The 20341-nt window shown below is 32.7% G+C and overlaps 1 protein-coding gene across 5 annotated transcripts in view; it reads right to left on the bottom strand.

Annotated features, from left to right (window-relative positions):
• Positions 1-20341, bottom strand: part of LOC110996661 (long-chain-fatty-acid--CoA ligase 5) — a 43641-nt gene that overhangs the window by 6034 nt on the left and 17266 nt on the right. For 2 of the 5 annotated variants that reach the window (XM_022264459.2, XM_022264458.2), the window contains exons 3-9: positions 14196-14350; positions 5078-5201; positions 3162-3305; positions 2693-2818; positions 2046-2245; positions 1508-1708; positions 199-416 (exon numbers count right to left, since the gene is read on the bottom strand). In XM_022264459.2, coding sequence (XP_022120151.1) covers positions 199-416; positions 1508-1708; positions 2046-2245; positions 2693-2818; positions 3162-3305; positions 5078-5201; positions 14196-14350 — 1168 coding nt within the window. Of the gene's footprint in view, positions 1-198; positions 417-1507; positions 1709-2045; positions 2246-2692; positions 2819-3161; positions 3306-5077; positions 5202-11901; positions 12137-14195; positions 14351-16444; positions 16738-20341 lie in introns of those variants that run through there. The other 3 variants (XM_022264457.2, XM_045632843.1, XM_022264460.2) reach the window with 3 other exon arrangements.

The following is a 20341-nucleotide window of genomic DNA, read 5'->3' as shown; positions in this document are numbered from 1 at the left end:
CAGTTCAAACAAATTGTATGACTCAAAACTTGGCGATAAAAAACTGTGGCGGAATGTTTCTTGCCCACTCTACGCCCTCGACTTGGGAAATCGTAGTTCATAAGTATACGTGTTTACCTATATGAATAAAGTTATTTCAACTTTGACTTTGATACTGTCACTATCCAAGAATGTTATCTATAATTTTGAAAAACATACCTCTTTAGTTCAGACTCTTTTGCGGAAAGTGCCATATTAAAGAGAAGTTTTTTGATTTTAGAACTGGCTATTTCACTCTGTGCCTTATCGTAGAGTCTATTGAGGAGCCTGGGTACAGCAGGCATCATGGTGGGTTTAAGTGCGCTCAAGTCATCTGCTAATCTTCTTATGTCACCGCTATAGAAACCTACTGCCCCTCCTACCATGTACAGAGCGTTCTGAAATAAAAATAAGTTTCTACATAATCAAGTATAAATAAATAGTGTGTGTTTTATAAACCTTGATAGAATTTTACACTATAGGATCTGTAGCTTAGCGGACAAAGGCCAGTAATGCACTTTGAATAGTTGGAAGTCGTATCTTCTGGAAGACCTCTACTGGGAGTCGATTTCTCAGTTCGCAAGTTCGCAAAACAGAATTCCTCATTAAAATATCCTTAGACATTTTTAAATATAGATCGAAATGTATCGAACGAATTTATTACAACTGTAAAACTGTTTGATGTTTCAAACGTTTAATTGCCCGTAAAATGAGTAAACCGGCCATAGAGTAGGCGGATAAGTAGAGAACAGGAAACTTTACTCCATCAGTCAACGTCAAAATTGCAGATAATTTGGATCTCAGCATGGCTTCTTACATTATGAAATTGTGCAATGTCAATGAAACAATTTAACTGTCGTCCGTGCAAGTCTCGCTTCAATGGAATGATTGATGTGAAGGCCTGTAGGTATATGCAATTAATGATGTCGATCTTGCTAGTACATATATGAATCACTATGACAAGAATGACTATAAACTATTTTCTGTTTATTATTGCTGAATATATACAACTAAAAGTACGAAGACTTTTAAAACTTTGGTGTCGTAATGGCTACAACTAGGTAAAAAATACAATTAATACAAAAAACTAAACGAAATCATTACAAGAAACAGAGATAATTATATAGGTTATCTGTTACTTTTGTAAACGTTCTTAGATAAAATGATTTGTTATAAAAAACATTGTACAACGACGACATTGTCTCATTAAAAAATCTATCTTTTTAATAATCTATATTTGATATACCTAGTATTTCTTTTTTAAACAATACTTTTTAGGTATCTGTTAAAAAAGTGCTATCATTATGATTCCTTACATAACCCATACTTGCTTCACAATAGCTGTCAGCGTGACACTACGTGAAGTTAGCTTGGCTGATTAAATTTATTATTAAAACAAAATTACCAACAAAAATTCACTGGGTTTCTCCAAGCTTATGAGTAAAACTAATATCGTTTCATTTAACGCAATAAAACTAATAAATCTTACCTCACAACATCGCTCGAGCATATGTGCGAGTGGCAGGAACGAAATCATCACATCGTGTTTCGTGGGCCTATGTTCACCAAGCTGCATTGTGACACTGCACATGGATGCCACAACATTCTCATGGCTTAGCATAACACCCTTTGGCATGCCGGTGGTGCCAGATGTGTAACAGATCGTACATAGATTCTCTGGCTGGGGCGGCTAAAAAAATTTCTAATATTATTTATCTATCAAACTAATAATTGTGTATTTCAACTTATCTTGTATTTCTGGTCTGTAATAAAATTATTCTCCGAGTTTGATACGTCTACGAGTCTGTGCGTATTGCTTTAGAATAAAGTTGCAATTATGAAAGAAAGAGAGAATACAGTCGAAATTAGGAAAGAAAGAGAGCTACAGTAAGCTCCATAGAATTTTCATCTGGAATCCATTAACGCCTCGCCTCGAAAAGGCTCTAACTAGTTACGACCTAGTTGCGAAAGCCACATACAAACTATGGTTGTATCGACGAGAGAAAGTATAATCACGATTTACTTACAATGCAGGGATGATCTTTCTGCGCTCCTTGTATTTCAACATCGCTGAACTTTAGGATCTCCACACCTCGACTTCTTGCCCTTTGGTGTGTAGAGGGCGACACTTCCCTTATAGTGATTAATTTGCGAAGGCACCTGGGTGCTTCATCCAGTAGTAAATTAGCTTTTTTGTCGTCTTCACACACCACCAGGGACATTTCAGCTGGAAAAATTAATTCATCATTTAATTTCTCTTTTATTTAGGAGAAGATCTTTGTTTATCGGATTCAAATCATGCAATCAATATTGCTTAAGTGTATTTTAATTATTTTTATAATAAAAATATGACACAAACATTCATAATAATCTCGTATATTTATTTAAAGGCCTCACAATGAAACCCGACTTGTTTTGTATGCAAATCGACCGATAAAAGCTACGGAAATGAAAACTCCCAAAGTAAAACAATAATTATTCCTCAGGGAATCGAACACAAGTTATCCGGATAATCATCTGTGTTAATCACAAATCCTAAATTACTGTAACTAAAGAGAAAAGGGTGGATAAAAAGTTTTTATTGTCTCGTTTTTTTCTATACACAAATCCTGGACTTATCTAGAACAACCAACTGGAATTTAGAATTAAAACTCTGAACTTTAGGGGTACTAACTTTGATTAATAATAAAGGCACAAGCGTTGGCTCCTAGCGTGTCATATAACGGCACTATAACCATCGAATAGCAGTACGCAGCTTGCTCCGTCATGATCCACTCTGGACAATTTTGGGCGTAAATACCTGGAAACATTATACATTATTATACACATGCTACGTATATTATTATAAAAATTATACTGATGACTGACGGTTTGATAGCTTGATTTCGGTACGCATAGCTGAGTTTCTTTACTTCAAAGGTAGGTTGGTGTATTATGTAGATTAGTAAAAAGAAATATCTCAAGTTATTTAATACTATTTTAATAGTCAAAGAACAAAGGGCAGACGCTTCAGTTTGTAAGCTATACTATATACTATATATCTATATAGCTTACAAGCTATGAAGTATAGCAAAATACTTTTAAAATAAAATATAATGTGTACTTGCGTGTGTAAATTATGTACCCTACCCAACAGTACTCACCGACAAAGGTGGTTTGGCCCGGGGCAACGCCTTGGCATAAGAGGCCCGATCCAAAGTTTTTAGCTCGCAGAAGGGTCTCATTGTATGTCTGCCACACGTACGGCTTATTTGGTCCGTCGCGCCAACCGAGACAGTTGCCATTATCTGAAGAAAAAATATACAAAAGAAAAAAAATTTAAAAAAAAACGACGTTACAACAATAGCTCTTAGATTCAGATTTCTGTATCTTTTTCGTTATTCTTTTGTTTTTTTTCTAATGAGCAAGTAGATCAGTGACTTTGGGTCTAAGGCATTCCACCGAGGGTTTCCTCATGTAGTTCCTTCATCGTACAAAAAGTGTTAAAATGCTCACATAGAAGACATCAATTCAAGCGCACAACCTCAGAAAAGAGTTGAACGCTAAAAACACTCATCCCAAAAACTCTTTACAAATGTAGGCTCATGTGCATGAGTTCTGTGATTGAGTTCTTGACTTTTAAGATGCGTACCTGAGGTCATGCAATCGAATACATCAGAGTTTCTTCCTATTAATTTCCTTCATACGATACTTAATACATGTAAATTGCCATGATAAAAAATTTAACTTCACAAAAAACTTTGAGTAAAATTCGTCAAAACTTAATGCAGTGTAACTCAGTTCTATCATATTTACATATCGAACATATACAGCTCTAATACTAGTGTCAAAGTACACAATAGGCTTAAGCTATACAATTCAAGAAATAGTTTCATTATTACTCGGAAGACAAAACTTTGTATCCATAACAGCTGCGCGTCCTAATCTTCTAGGAATTTGTATAAAATATTTTGCAAAGGTTGAGAGATTAAGGTTGACGTCAACGTATTTATTTTAAAACTGAGGGCTATTAGGCCGGAACTTTTCCGTCAAGTGAGGAAAAAGGCAAGGCTAAATAATATGTAAAACAAAATATGCGCGCGTGTGATGAAAACTTTGCAAAAAAAAACACATTGATATTAAATTTTTACATAGATAATTCGATCGAACTCTTGAACTAAGTTTTACAGGGAAGGTAAATTAATTATACATTCATTTACATTTCCTTATCATCAATATCACATTTAACAATCACTTTCAAGTGTTACATGTAAACAACTTCAAGAATGATAAAAGACTATTATTATTGTTTATCGCGAACAACTTTAATGAGAGCCCTTCAGACGCTATGAGAGTTGTAAGTTTGTAATTACATGTCCATGTTATTTATTACTTAGTATGAATCAAGTCTAGAAAGTCTGTCGAGTACCCCATGTTTATTGTTCGCGATACTGACTGCTCGTTAGGTGTTTATAATTAAATAAATTCAAACAATGTTCGTATAGAACAAGTATGTCCGTACCGTCCGTCTTTTTATACTTCCTTATTGCCATGAAAGCAGTCATGTGGGCAATACTTCGTTTATTTTAAAAATAAAATTAACCAAATCAATTTTTTTAAAATAGTTACTTCAATGTATTTTTTAATTTAAGGTTTTGGTACTGAAATGCATCCGGTTACAAATAAATTGTTTTTTCCAAAAATTATTAAGAACAATGAAGTTTTCTTTTTTAACTTTCACCAGTAGGTAAAATACATTGTAACATTTAGGAACCATCATATGCTTGCAGCGTCACGTTTGTCCATCATCGGACATAGGCCTCCATCCGGTTCTACTTAGCGCTAAAGCCTTAAAACTTAGGCCAAGATTCAGTGCTAATTAATAGCAAAACCACACCTATATTAAATAAAGCCAACTAAAAAACCCCTAACGTTTTTGTAGACATAAAAGTACCCAAGAATCAAATGGTCACATTTGTACAAATTTAAAGTAAATTCTAATGAGGTGAAATTGATTTTCCAGGTTTCCCGCTTTATTTATTATGCGGAAAGTTAGTATAATAGAAAATGTGGTACTAACTTGATTCTTTAACACCTCTGCGAAAAGTCTCGTACAGTGTGCGCGTATCGTCGTGAAGATACCGAAGGAACCGGCCATTCTTTGCTTCTTTGTAGAATTTCGATACACGAACTAATTCTGGACCCTGTAATAATTACAAATTAGATTGAATTTTCAATATATTTTTGGGTTGGTGACTGGATTTTAATTAAAATAAATTATATAAATTATAAATAAATAAAAATAAAAATAATAAATAAAAATAAGATGGTATTAATTTTAATTAGATAAGTAAGCGTTTGGAGATGGGCAAATGTAAAAAGTTATATTTGTAGGAAATAAAAAGGCTTTTTTATTTTATTTTATTTATTTTATATAAATCAGTGGCGTTACAACCTCTTTAGGTGTTGGCCTCCGATTTTTGAATCTGTTTCATGATCATTTTTTTAAATCTAATAGCCAAGTAGGTGATCAGCCTCTAGTGACTGACACACGCCATCTATTTTTTTTTATTTTGGGTCTAAGACATGTCGGTTTCCTCACGATGTTTTCCTTCACCGTTCGAGCAAATGTTAAATGCACACATAGAAAGAAAGTCCATTGGTGCACAGCCGGGGATCGAATATTGAAAATGAAATCAAAAAAGCCGTATACAACTCATTGAATAAAAATTAATTCAAGTATTACATATGACATACAAACAACCTTAATTTAAAGGATGTTAATCACTTCCGGTCACTACAGGAAACGCTAAACTTCCCAATAATATTATTACAAACAGCTGTTCGGATTATAGCGCTTTAATAAGGTTTTATTAATATAGACACATGGCAAGAGGTACAGAAAAGTGGAACAAAAAACTGCTTAACTGGTGCCCAAGTTACAGCAAACGCAAAAGAGGGAGACAACTGAAAAGGTGGATTGACCACATTAAAGAAACAGCAGGTGGTACATGGCAGAGAGTGACACAGTGCAGAGAGGAATGGCGGGATTTGGAGGAGGCCTTTGCCAAAAAGTTTTATACAAAGAAATATGTTTAAATTTACATATAAAATGTATCTGCATAAAGGTTATTATTATTATTTTTATTAATATAGACAATGTCAAAAACAACAATGACTTTGACCCTTTTCGCAGTCCTCTACTGCTTTATTAAAAAATAATTTAAAACAACCGTTAATGTCCCTAATTCTTGTATCGTTCTTCTTTATTATAGCTACAGGTATATTTGTCTTTGTCCGGATTTCTTAATTTTGTGTTGTAATATTTTGTTTTTTATTTATTTATTAAGTCTACAACATCATACATATAACGAAATCTACTGATAATTTTATAAAATCTACTTTCTAATATGTATGACAATATATTATGTAAAAATAAGTTTTGCAAAAAATAGGTATTAAAAAAAAATATTTTGTGTTGCTTTGCTGTGTATCATATTTTTTTGGATACATCTAATCTTATTTCAAGTTATATCTAAGTTTATTTTATGTTTTATCCTAACTTATTTATATTGTATACAAGTATCTGTTTTGTTCCCAAATAAATAAATACTGTTTTTGTTTAGATGGCATAACAATCTGATAGCTAGATAGATAAAAATGTAAAAAACTACCTGAAGTAGCCTCACATTTATAAAACAAAATTTAAATTTTGTCTGACACACGCCGACGACTTTGTTGTTTCAAACGTATTAATCACGCACATAGAAACAATTGTGCACGGGCGGAATTCGAACCCACTTAAGATTTTTGAGTCAAGTGCGATTAGGCTATTATTAATGAAATGTATGTCTGACAGGTCACCTTAGGTGATGCTAAGCATATAGAGGTCATTGTTCAGAACTGAATCCATCTAATAAGCGGAAACCCTTTTTCCATAATCCATATCTATTACATGCGTTTGCAAACGTTACATTGGATGAATATATATAAAATTAATGATTACTGAAATTTCCTGTTAAATTTAATAGGTAAATTTAGTTTTTTAACATATACGTTATTAACTATTGCAACTATAGCAGTAAGTCAATTATAACGATGTTTTAAAAAAAAATAAACAATATTCAAGAAACATAATGTACCGTGTCATTATGTTCCGTTAAGACTAATAAATTCGAACTTTGGAGGAAATTAATCTTCTATATTCTTAACTTTTAGACATATGTGTCAATGTAGTAGTATTCATAGAGTGATTTAATAAACACATTTAATAAAACACTGTATGAATACTAAAGATGTATAATCAACTACTAACAAGAGATCCAAATCATGCAGAATATAACATATTCAGTACTTCCTTAGTATTAACACTTATATTAATTGGTTCATTTCAGAATGTCAATATAAAAAAAACGCCCTACAATGGTTGAATTTACATCAACTGCCCAAATTCAAACGAGTTATTGTTTTTGCTTTTGTTTAATCAATTAGGATCGATATGGAGTGCATATTTCAAAAGTACGCTTGATTTGTTTAAAGTATCATTTTAACATGTTCTTTAACAGGAACTTTGATAACCGTATCGCGACACCGCTACGGGAACTTCCGGCGACACGGGTGATCGATTTTCCATCACTATTAAAAGAGGGGTGTGACAGAAACGATTAATTTCCATTATAAGGTTTATTTGAATAAGAAATGAATAGAGAGTTTATGTTTTTTAGTACTATGGTTTTCATAAGATGTTTTATAGGGACATATTTTTTGTTGCTTCATCTGCGTAGATTGTAAAAATGACGCTAACTACATTGTAAAAAAAAACCTGCACCGAAGTCTTATTTATATTTCAAGTCCCAGGGTTACCTAGCTGATTTAACAACGCCTAGTGCTAATTATAAATACTAATAGTTAATGCAATTATGAATATTTAAATATAGAAAGGAATTACTTTTCAGTTATAATGCAGTCTTATTACCGAAGCCAGAAATAAGCCTGCACTAATTCTCGAAAACGAATATTTTTAGAATTTATTCTTGTGTCTCAAAGACAAGGTTGTAGGGAAATAGACATCGTTTTAAAATATTGTGTGGACAGTTGTGCGGTCACACGAGCATAGTTATTTATAACAAAATTCGGTACATAACACACATGCTGTCTGTAATATATTTAGATCTACTCGATTCGTCCTACTCAAAATCCCTTAGAATGTTTAAAACAACAGTTTTATTACTTTTATTACGAATAAACGATATATATATATACTAACGTCCGTGATTCAGATTTTTCGTAGTTTCGCAGTTATTAAATATATAGTCAAAGGTCGAGTAGAACTGTACATATTTTAGTCAGATACAGACATTTAAGAAGACTAAGGGTCTGATTCACAATGTCCGGATAAGTTCCACATAAGCTATATATTACTTATTGGTAGGATAAACACTGTTGTTGCGTTTCACGACTGTCAGGTAGCGCGAAATTCCTTCGGAACTTATATCTTCCGAATAATTTGTGTTGCATAGCCATTTGGTACTTTATCCATACATTGTGAAACAGACCCTTAATGTCTAGGAACGAAGGGCAATGCTAAGCTAATAACTATATACTTAGCCTTTCAATACAAACGGAAATTTTATTGCGCAAAACTAAATTTGAAAACTTGATAACATAATTTTAATATTAAAACATATTATGTGCGACAAGAATAGTAATAGATATATTATATATAAATCTCTCTTCCCAAATAAGGTTTCATAAGAGATTTTAAAAAAAGTGTTTCAATACAAAACTGATTACGTTAAATAGAAAAACACATCTCAATTGATAATCTAAAGCTATTACAGGAATACTTGACATTGTAGAGTTGGCTAGAGCGGTTTCCGCATAACATTCGTGAATTCTGCGGCTCATGGTAGTAAACAATAATTTTAGTGTTTTAATCCGTAGGAGATAAAATTCAGAAACACTCAAGTGTTTTAAAATAAATCAATAAAATCGTGCGTATTTTTGAGTAGTTTTTTATTGCTTACATTTAAAATAATGCTTCATTTTCGTCTTCAACGCTGTTTACTATTGTGCTAATTCATCTAGAAAAATAAGATAAACTGTTCTTGAATATACATTTTATTCTGCTGCTAAATTAAGTGCTAAGCATGTTCAGCGTGAACCCTTAACCCTTAAGAACACTACCGATCTTTGGGGTAATCTGTAAACATAATGACGTGGAATAAGTGATACCTTGATGATCTTATGTTAAATTATTTTATTTTTAAGTTTAAACACAGATTGACCATGATTCTACTGCTACAAAAATATTAAAAGTTTAAGCTACAATTTTATATAAAAAAAGAGGAAAAATAAGTTCTTGGGTCAGCTATTAAAGGCAATTAGAGGCAGCCCATTTACACCTGCGTTGGTGAAGCTGCCAGTCTTCCAGGGAGAATCGATATCTATTAAGGTCATGCACGAAATATTTTTTTATTAGAAATTAGTCTAAGAAATTAAAGACTAGTTGAATCAACACATTCTGGAGGAGGCAATTTGTGTATTAACCCATTGCGGGAAATTGTATGTAATAAACTTACGAAAATATTGTTAAGTTGTATTTGAAGTTGGTTTTCTAAATTATATTTAAGTAATAATTAATAATGTTTTAGTATACTCCTCCCGCCAAGGCCGGCAAGGCGCCCACTAAAAGTGGGTGTCTATGGATGAAGTTAACCAAATATATTCTTATAAGGCACCTTAAAACTTAGGCAATTTTATTTAATATAAATATAGCAATATTCATACAAGTCATACCGGCTCGCATACCCACTGGACCCGAGACCCAAACCCTCAAATTATGTGAAGGCTTTGCAAAAGTATTTCCCCAAATATATGACTCATTAAAGCGACATTGTAAGAGAAATATGTAGTAGCATTTTTGTCACGTTACTCGTAGTCCCGTGACCGAGTGGTTTGCCAAAAAAATAATAATTTCATTATGAAAACCTAAAACATATGTAATTACCGTAAAATAATTATTACTAGCTACGATGTTAGATTTGGAACTGAAATTGGATGATTACATGAACTTAATAAAATTTACGCTAAACTACTCGGAGGAGTACGGCTGCTAGAATATAATTATGTTTAAACAAATTTTTAGTTAGTTATTTAAGGTTCTATAGATTAACATAAATATATTTTTTTAATATAACTACTGGTTATGCACTTCTTGCACTCATAATTTTTATTTATTGTTTTCTTTTCTTACTAGGGTTGCCTGGAAGAGATCGCTTGTTAGCGATAAGGCCGCCCGTTGCATCACTTGTCATTTTTATGTATTCTGTTATTTGTGTTTCTTTGCAACGAAGTGTAAATAAATAAAATAATTAAATAAACATTGTTTTAAATTTTGAACCTAATAACCGAAAAAGAATATCTGTGTCTGTTTTAATAAATTATGTGCCGAGAACCAAAAGCCACCTTTTTAGACACAGAAGGATCTTTAAATTATAATAAATCTGGAGATAAATTTTCTCAAAACCATAACGTGGGTCCTGATTGATTTTGATTTGACGGTACTAAAGAGTATTGAATAAGATACCAAGTATGAAGATAAGTAAGTATGAAGATAAGTAAGTATGATGATAGGCCGCCTTCCTTTAGTCGGTTGCTCATATGTCGTGGTCAGCAAGGAAACTTCTAGAGCCTAGTTTCGAACAATTGGTTTCTGTCCAACGCCTTATAGGCCTGATAGTCCCTAAATTAATAAAAGATTTTCCAAATCAGTCTCTTGCCGACCTGCACTCAAAGCATAGTTTTTTTCATGTGGTGGTGATGGACTTAATACGCGTCTTATAAAGATTTTCAAAGTAACCGATTTTCTTTTTGCTCAACAAGAATGTTTTGTTTACGAAAAGAGGAAGTATCTTGTGTCATTTCCTGTCCCGATGTTGGCCGTAAATCAATTGATAATTTGCGTTGATTTATTTTGCATTTTCACAAAATTTATGTTTATTGTGAATACATAAATCTTTGCCTGAATTCCATTACGAACTTCATAACTCGGTGGTGTTGAAATAAACACTTCCATCGACGCAATATTTATTAACATAGCAAACACGATGAATAAGCTGATATAGGAAATATATAAGTGCGTGCAACGTTTAATAGACGTTATACTTAGAATATATACCACAAGAAATGTTCTTGAATTAAATTTACTTATGTATATTATATATAAACTTTTTACTACCTTGTCTATGAACCTATGTTTGGATAAATAATAAAACAACTTTAAGTGAGAGTATTTATAAAAAAAATATCTATTTATTTTTGTTAATCTAAAATTGATAGACACAAATTTAGTATGGTCCTTTTTTATCCAATTTTTAAAAGGCCGGCAACGCACTCGCGAGCCCTTAGGCATTGAGAGTGTCCATGGGCGGCGGTAACATCAGATGAGCCTCCTGCCCGTTTGGCCCCTGTTCTATATAAAAAAAGGCGATTAAACTTTCCTTTTTAAACATTTTATTGATAACTCATTGTTAACAATTTAACATATTTATAGATGTTGGGCCGCAAAAACTGAATCTGATTTAGCGCTGATCTCGTCAACGTGACCATTATTTGATTAAATCAGGAATTAATCTCTAAAGTCTAAACCGCAGATTTTGCGTCATATGCCTACAAACACGAACGTTATTTTGGCACAGATATCGCTGCAAACGTATTATAATATATAACGATATCTCATATATGTACATATATACATATATACATAACGAAAGTAAATCTTTAAATGATATATACGTACAAGTACGGATCTGTTCGTTTCCATACGCTAGAATCACGCACATCTATTTCCAAGTCGTCATTGGTATATCATTGGTGCCTAAATATACTTTATAATGTACTCACTTTAATGCTATCAGATTGATCCACAAGACTAATTGGAGGTCGAACAGGAACAACTCCTACACAGCAAGAACAGCACGTCATTTTAACTGGTCACATTTAGTCACTAAAACCAATATCCATCACTGTTGCGCAATCGTTATCACAATTATGTTTACTTTTTAACTTCTGTGTCACTATCGCTGCAGAGCTGTAGAGACTGACATGAGAGCACCAGAGTTGCTCTTGCTACAATGAGTTAAAAATATCGCTCAAAGATGCGCAGTGCCAAATGTGTTTGTATTGAACATCTTGAACTTTGGTACTCCGTTATAAGGATTCATTCGAGAGATTTCAGTACTTATATTTTAGCCTAGGTCATTAGGGAATTTCGATCATTGAACTTAGCGAGTTAGATGTGGAAAATGGATTAAATTACTTTTAATAACGTTACACAATGTTTATCTGACGCCTAGTTGTCTTTGAAGATTTATTGTCAACACTTAATAGGATTAAGTACAAATAAAATCGGGAAGCTCAAATTATTAACGACGGCCTTTTTGCTTACAGGCCTTTTTCGTGCAACCCTAAGGAGGAATAAAACGCTAAGTGCAAGAAGTACGAAACTTAAAACGTTCATTAGTCACAATTAAGGCAATTATGAAAAATAAAAATGTATTAAAAATTCAAAAAACTTTCGAATCTATTTAATAAGAAACCTTTTCACGCATTTAACATTTAAACGATTAATCACGTGCATAAGCTTAGTTTAAATTCTTATCAATCATAGACCTATTAATCGCAATCGCAAAATATTTTATCTGTCATGAACTATATTATCAATTTCGTCTGAACATTCAAATTACTCAACACTTGTTTCGTTTTTTAAAATGCTCTCTACAATTTTACTTGAAAAATCTCATTTCGATGAAAGATATGCTCTAAATGTCTACATAGTCTAATGTCAAAATTTAAATTAAATATTACGTGTAAAAGTAAAATTTTATAAGTAGTTGCAATTAATTTAATTAATATCCCGAATTCATTATAAGTGTAAATATCCCGAATTCATTGTAAGTACAAGTTTTCTTTAAACGATCAAAACAAAACATAAAAATAATATAAATTCTAACTTCCCTATTTCCTAGAGGTACTCGCCTATCTCTTTTCATCGTTGCGTAAATATAATTGGATGGAAAGAGACAAAGTGCAGTAACACTGATTAGCAAAGTATCTGTTTATCTAATAATCGAATAAACAATTTCCGCACCTCATTATTACATAAGCTACACTCCTATACTACAGGTTCAATATGAAATAGCGGTTTTGATTAATGTCACACATCAATCATACGTTCACATACAGCTGTCGGAAACAAGACGCACCTGTTAATACAGAGACCAATTTATATAATACTACATATATATAGCATACATATTCTAAAATGTACCGCGGTATAGGAATAACAATACAGCACCTTACTACAAATATCCCAAAAGTAGGCAGAGATAAAATTATCCTTAAATCAATCAAATGTCATGCATAATGGTTACCATGGTAACAGCCACGTTAGTATAAATGTTGTTATTGTTAATTATACTATATTTTTTATCCGGTAATGAAACCGAAAAAGTCTCCTTTGAGCAATGATGTCTGAAAAGAAAGCTCTCAGCAAGACTGTCTATTTACGTCATCGGGCATTTTACATTGTTATGCCTATTTGTGTGTAATGTGTTAATTGTTATTATATACGTTACGTTATAACGGTGACGTAAAACACAAAAAACACAAAACTTGTGTGTCACTCTCGTACCACGTTGCAAATATATAAACGTGTCAATTGAGGCTTATAGTATAAAGTATAAATGTAGTCTCAGAACTTCCTGGTATTTTTGTACCAGGAGGTACCGAAGGTTGTAAGTAGAATTTGTTATTGTTTACGCTCAATATTTGTAGAAAGAGCGTAGGAAAAAAACGCGTATACAATGAACTTTGTTTTTACAGTGTTTATTGCTTTTTTGGACAGCCAATGCGAACATAGCAAAAATTAAGCATAAACATTCAGTTATGTAAGTTATTACTTGTTATATTTATTAGTGTTTATTCACAAAGGTTAAATTAGTAAAATTAAAAAAAATACTTATTAACTATCTAACTTACTCTTTTGTCTCTTTTTGTCAAATGATCATCAGTTGTTAAGAAAGGAGACAGACTCAGTTAAAATTGTGTTCGTCAATATGGTTGCACTTTTTATGTTTTAAATACTTTATCTGTGCAATAACCTTTTACAATATAAGTAAACATCATAAAACACTTACTGGTTCCAGTAAGCTTTGTTCGTGTAATGTAACGAGTGGCTTCTCGGGCTTCGGGCGTGTCGTGAGGTAGAATGCCGAGGCTGCTGCAACACCTGTAAGAGCCAGGGCACCAGCAGAACCGCCTACCATCCACAGGTACTGGTCGATTTCACTCACTGCAACAAACATCAAATAATGTTCACTTGATATATACATAAAAAATCAAACATTTTATTATTATTATTTTTATGTTACAGAAGGCAGACGAGCAGTAGACTCACCTGATGTTAAGTGACACCGCCACCCATGGACACTTGCAATTTTATTAATTACGTATTTGTATAATCTCTCACTCCTGATAGCTAGTAGACGACCACAGAAATATGACAAGAATTCTCTTAAATTCTACATACACCTGATTATAAAAAAAACTGAAATATTTATCGATTCCTACCGTTTTAGAAACTTGACAATTACGTCATTCATTCATAATGATTAATTTTCTTCAACTTGTGCATACGATATGATTTTGTATACCAAGAACCTAGAATACCACCCGTGAAACTACTAAAGTAAGATGCATTAAGCTGAAAATCAATACTCATAAAGCGGGTCAAAATAACTCATTGAAACATGCTATTTATAAAGCAATAATTTCAAATTATGATTGAGAATACCATCCAATTAAATTTCGCGATAGCCTTTTTAAATCGAGGACTCTTCATTTAACCTTTAATTTCAAAAAATTATAAAATAAGATTGACGTTTAATAAAATACCAGTAAATTAAATACGAAGCAACGAGGTGAACCTGTATTCCAGAAATTTCATTCTGTCACAGCAAGACTACACATAACTTAACATTTTTGTGTTTTGTGAGATACACATAAACACCATATAATATACTTATTCTGCTAGCTAGGTAACAAATTAATAGCTAACTAAGGAAATCCGTCTCTATTTCTTTCTAAGGTTTAATTTAGTTTTAAATCAATATATATGCAGGTGTAAACGAATAACTTATTTCGTATAATCAATGATATTAGATAACAAACTGAATTCAATATTGAATTCGTGATCCAATTTCTAAGACATATTCCTAATCAGTATAAAAGACTTACTCAGAGTTCTGTCGACTGTGTTATGACTAACCAATCTCCTTTATAAGGAAATGTCAGCACGTCAACTTTCATGACTTAGCTATCATTTAGTTCCTGGACTGTAAAGTGTGCAAGCAAGTTTAGAAAGTGGTTAGGGGCGTAACGGCACCGAACCGACGCGGGCGCATAGATTTCTCGGGAATCTCTCGCGTTTTCCATTGACACACTTTTCCAGCGGCATTAGTGAAAACAAAGAAATCGGAAAGATTTCACGATCACACAATGCACTTTTGATTTCTATCAACGTGAAGCAACCGTTTCATGTGTTAGAAATTAGGGACAGGGTTACACTCGAAAGTCAATGTCGAAATGTAATGTTTAGAAGGGCCCACATGTAATTGAAGGCAACGTAAGGTCTTATCGACCTCGGCACCTTGTCTTTGAATAGGTACTGATTTCAAAAGCTGGAACCTTGGTTACCTACTCTAATTTCCCTTCATTGTGAATTCAAAACGCGTTGCAAGCCGGACGGCCCTTGAAGGGACGATTTTATGAATAAGTCTTTAGCATTTGAAATAACTTGATCGCTTTAGTAACGATTGCTCATATCTTATATATAAAATTCTCGTGACGCGGTGTTTGTGGTTAAACTCCTCCGAAACGGCTTGACCGATTCTCATGAAATTTTATGTGCATATTGGGTATGTCTAAGAATCGGACAACATCCCCTTAAATGTTAAGGGTAATTCCAAAATATTTTTTTAAATTTTTAGATCAATTATTATTTTTTTATCAAATGTATCAACAGCATTAAAAAATACATACAACTCTAAATTTTTATTATAAATGATAAACATGGCAAAACGACGTTTGCCAGGTCAGCTAGTCGTAATATAAATATATCAAAACGAGCAGAATCAACAATATTGCAAAATGATGGTTCGAAGTAAAGACTAAACAACAAGTTGGCGTTTTGAGAGTTCTCAATTTACTTACAAATATTTGTTATAACAAGACATAACATTTATAAATACAGTTATCGTATTTAAATAATGCTGACATAATATTAAATTTGGGTCAAACATGTTTATTATATATCCAATTAAAAGGAAATCAGAGAGTGTAATCGTTTAGTTCTCGGAAATAGCCCAATAAATTTATTTGTACTCACGTCCACTGCATTGGTTCCACCAAATCGTCTTCTCCTTCGCACCTTCAGTCTTCTGTGTTTCATCAGTCTTCTTAAGTTTCTTCTTCAATTTACGACACTTTTCCTTAACACTAAACTCAGTCTTATCCTCCACTTTGTCCTTTTTACCGTGGAACCCAAACTTTCCACTACCCATTTTTATTTCTCACAATTATATCGTCAATATATTACTCCATGTTTTTCTTCAATATTACCTAGTATGCATAAAACTTGATTGTCATAATGATACGCTTTACCGATAATTTTGTTGGAAGTGAGTCGCACTCTACACTACTTAAAGGTTTTATAGTTTTATCCGCGAAGGGCTTTGGCCTTGCGAGGGTCATTAGCTTCGCCATTTGATATCTAAAGCATAATCTGCCTTCTGATTTCATAGTCTTATCTAAACGCAGATATTATTTAGTTTATTTTGAAGTTCATTGCTATTCTTTGGCTATCTAAACAATACACAATTTGTATTATAGGAATAATTTTAGTGAATTTTCTGGAAATTCAGAATTATGATTAACGGTCTTAACATGGGAGATATTGGAAGGAAACTGGATTTCTTAAAACCTGTTTTTTCACGTACTCAAATTAGGGTGTATTTTCCATAATTTTAAAACACTATATTTTCAACAATGCACTAACTGCTACCTGCAACATCGACTTTTGATAGGTTTTACTTAAGTATTTTTTATATTAACACATATTTTTTTTAAATCTGGTTATCTTTGTGGTATATATATAAAGATGTAAACATATAAGACCGTTGTTGTATTGTTATGTAGTGAGGAGTGTATCCTGCCATTCATAACGGCATACCTTGTCACACAATAACATTTGCATTATTGATTAATACCTCTATTTCTATATTATATTCGATAATATTTTCAGACCCCCAAAACGAGACTAGTACATTTATCAATGTTATATAAGATTCAAACTGGCAAAATCTCTGATAATATATTCAATACTTGTCTATTAACCTTTAAATGTAAGCAGAAAACATTTTATTATGCCTCAACAATATTTCAAACAAAAATTAGTACCTAAATAATCCCAGCGCTTAATGCGTATCATGTTGTTGAAGCAATAAATCAGAGGCCTATTGTAGGAGTAACAGGCCGGCATTCAGCTTGCTAGTAGTTGCTATTTAGTACAAAATATCCGGTTGAAACTTCATATACGAGGTGCCTATATTATAATTGACTCAATAACAACTTAACGTGCTTTAATGAGATGTAAATCATCGTACATTACAAACCAAAATCATTTTTTTATCTATTATTAAATTAAAATAAATTGGCACTATTGTAACAATAAGAACCAAAAATCTATAGATTCTTAAAAAACTTGCGATTGAAATTCAAGAATCATAGAGAAATTAATTTTTAACAGCATATACACCAAACATAATTTAGTTTAACTGGTTTCCGCTAACGCTGCACTTAACTGTTGTTTCGACGTTTATAACTGATACTAAGTACATGGAACAATGGAATTATTATGTCCGATCGTTTGTTTTAGGGTCAAAAGCTATGGTGGCATGCTTTGTTCTATAATATACTTGATAGTAAAGCGACGATAATAGCAGTATAAAAACCATTGTCATAGATTTACATTAGTCATACTTTTAAGTATATATTTACACAATCAGATTCCTTCATCCCCTCATTCCTCATCCCCTGTCGTTATCTACATGGGAGACCAATATCCAGATGGTACATCGTTCCTTTTAACAGAGGAGCTTCCAGCTTACGCAGGGAGTTTCATTTAAGCGGCGGACGAACAGGCATTATCTGGACAGACATGCCCTCCATTAAGCCACATTTCACTTAACATGGGGTTTGTGGCCAAACGACTGTCCATAAAAATATGTAATAAGGTAAAGTAGACAGATTTAATGACGACATAGATACAATACGGAACTCCGCTATACTCCTAATGTAGGGTTTGTGAGATTGCAAGTGAACATTGACTATTATAGATTTTCCTCTTATTTATTCACATTTCACACTTCGTTGCAAAAAAAACACAAATAACACAATACATAAAAATTACAAGGGATGAAACGGGCGGCCTTATCGCTAACAAGCGATCTCTTCCAGGCAACCCTAAATCCTTTTACCATTAAAATGAATAATGAGATTATGCATTGTTCGAACACGAATAAGTAGTAAACTTTATAAATTGTATGAAGATTTTTTTACTATTTACCTACAATGACCACTAGCTGCCCCAATGGAACATATTTCTAAACGATTTTGACTAATGTTCTGATAGACCGTTTTTTCCTAATATATAAAAATCGTAAAACCTTTGAACAACGCGAAAGATGTTATACTGTTAGCTCTATTGTGCTGTAGCTGTTAAATAGCGGTGTAGATGTCATTGACCTTTTCATTTTGATAAACTCGTCAATTCTCAGCAGTTTTTACCAAAGCGAGGTTACAGTTAAGGTGTTACGTTTCTGAACCGTTTTAATTACCTCACAGTCACGTAGCATGACTGTACCGTTAATGGAAAGTGATATGATTTATAGAGGTTTTTGTACGATCGATTTCAAGGTAATTTTTTACTGATATTATTCATTATTGAGTGATCTCGTAAGGCCATAGTACACGGAAAGTTTTTGAACTCTTAGCAACAATACTATTAACAACGCGATCAGTGTTTCTGATATAATTAACTCGAAACCTAATTCATTTTTAATTTTTAATACATAATTCGATGTCTAATATTTTATTGCTTAACTGGTGCCCAAGGTACAGCAAACGCAAGAGACGGAGACAACTGAGAAGGTGGAAGGTGGTACATGGCAGAGAGTGGCACAGTGCAGAGAGGAATGGCGGGATTTGGAGGAGGCCTTTGCCAAAAAAGGGCACACAGATGCACCACAATTGGATTAAAATGATAATTTTTTTAAATGTATATAAAATATATAAAATAAATGTATCTGAGTAAAGGCTATTCTTATTATTATTATTATACCCAAGATAGGAAATGCTTGTATGGAAAAATCATATCGTCTTAAAAACACACTACAAACTGTACGTTAAATAAAATCGAAAGTGTTAGAACGATGTCTCAATAAATCAATTTTGCACCCGACTTTCCTTTAAACACAAATGCACTTCCTAAACGTGCATGCATATCATTGAGACACCCACACAATGAGTCATGTATTGTAACTAGGTATAACAATAAGGTAATACGCTATGAATAAGCTTTTGAGAGCTTTAAATAAATGTCACTATTATGAATATAAGAAATGTTTTGTAAACACAGTACATATTACGTTTTAGTGTTAATGACCTCATCTGTGTTCTGTTCGTGAAAGGAAAATATGGATATTTTGTTATAAAACAAACAGTAAACGGCCTACAGGCAGAAGGATGGCTCATCTGATATTTAGTGATACCTTCAGATTGCCAGAGGGCTCTCAAATGCTCATTAGCTTAGCGTGTACCTACATACATGGAAAATCTTCCTTACAATAAGGTGACTTTGTGATTGAATAAAATAATAATTTACGGCACCCAATCTACTAAAGCACCAAAGAAGGTATGTAAATCTTCAATGTATAACTACTGGAAACTAATTGAAATGTTTTAAAGGATTTGAATTATCCGCCACATTTTAGTAATTTTTGTAGACTTATTAACACTTCTTGTAACATTCAACCATGTTAAGGGTGAGATTCAGAAACGAGACCTCTGCTAACTAGGACTTCTGTATATACAAATCGAATCCATTATTAACGTACGGGATTCAGATTTAGCATATCTATATTATATAAATTTACATACGTTATTATGGAGATACATATATGAGACAATGCCTGAAGCTATAAAAATTGAATACCCATACAATAAT

The sequence above is a fragment of the Pieris rapae genome, chromosome 21, assembly GCF_905147795.1.
Source record: "Pieris rapae chromosome 21, ilPieRapa1.1, whole genome shotgun sequence".
Classification (NCBI taxonomy): domain Eukaryota; kingdom Metazoa; phylum Arthropoda; class Insecta; order Lepidoptera; family Pieridae; genus Pieris; species Pieris rapae.
This window is presented reverse-complemented; position numbering and strand designations above follow the sequence as displayed.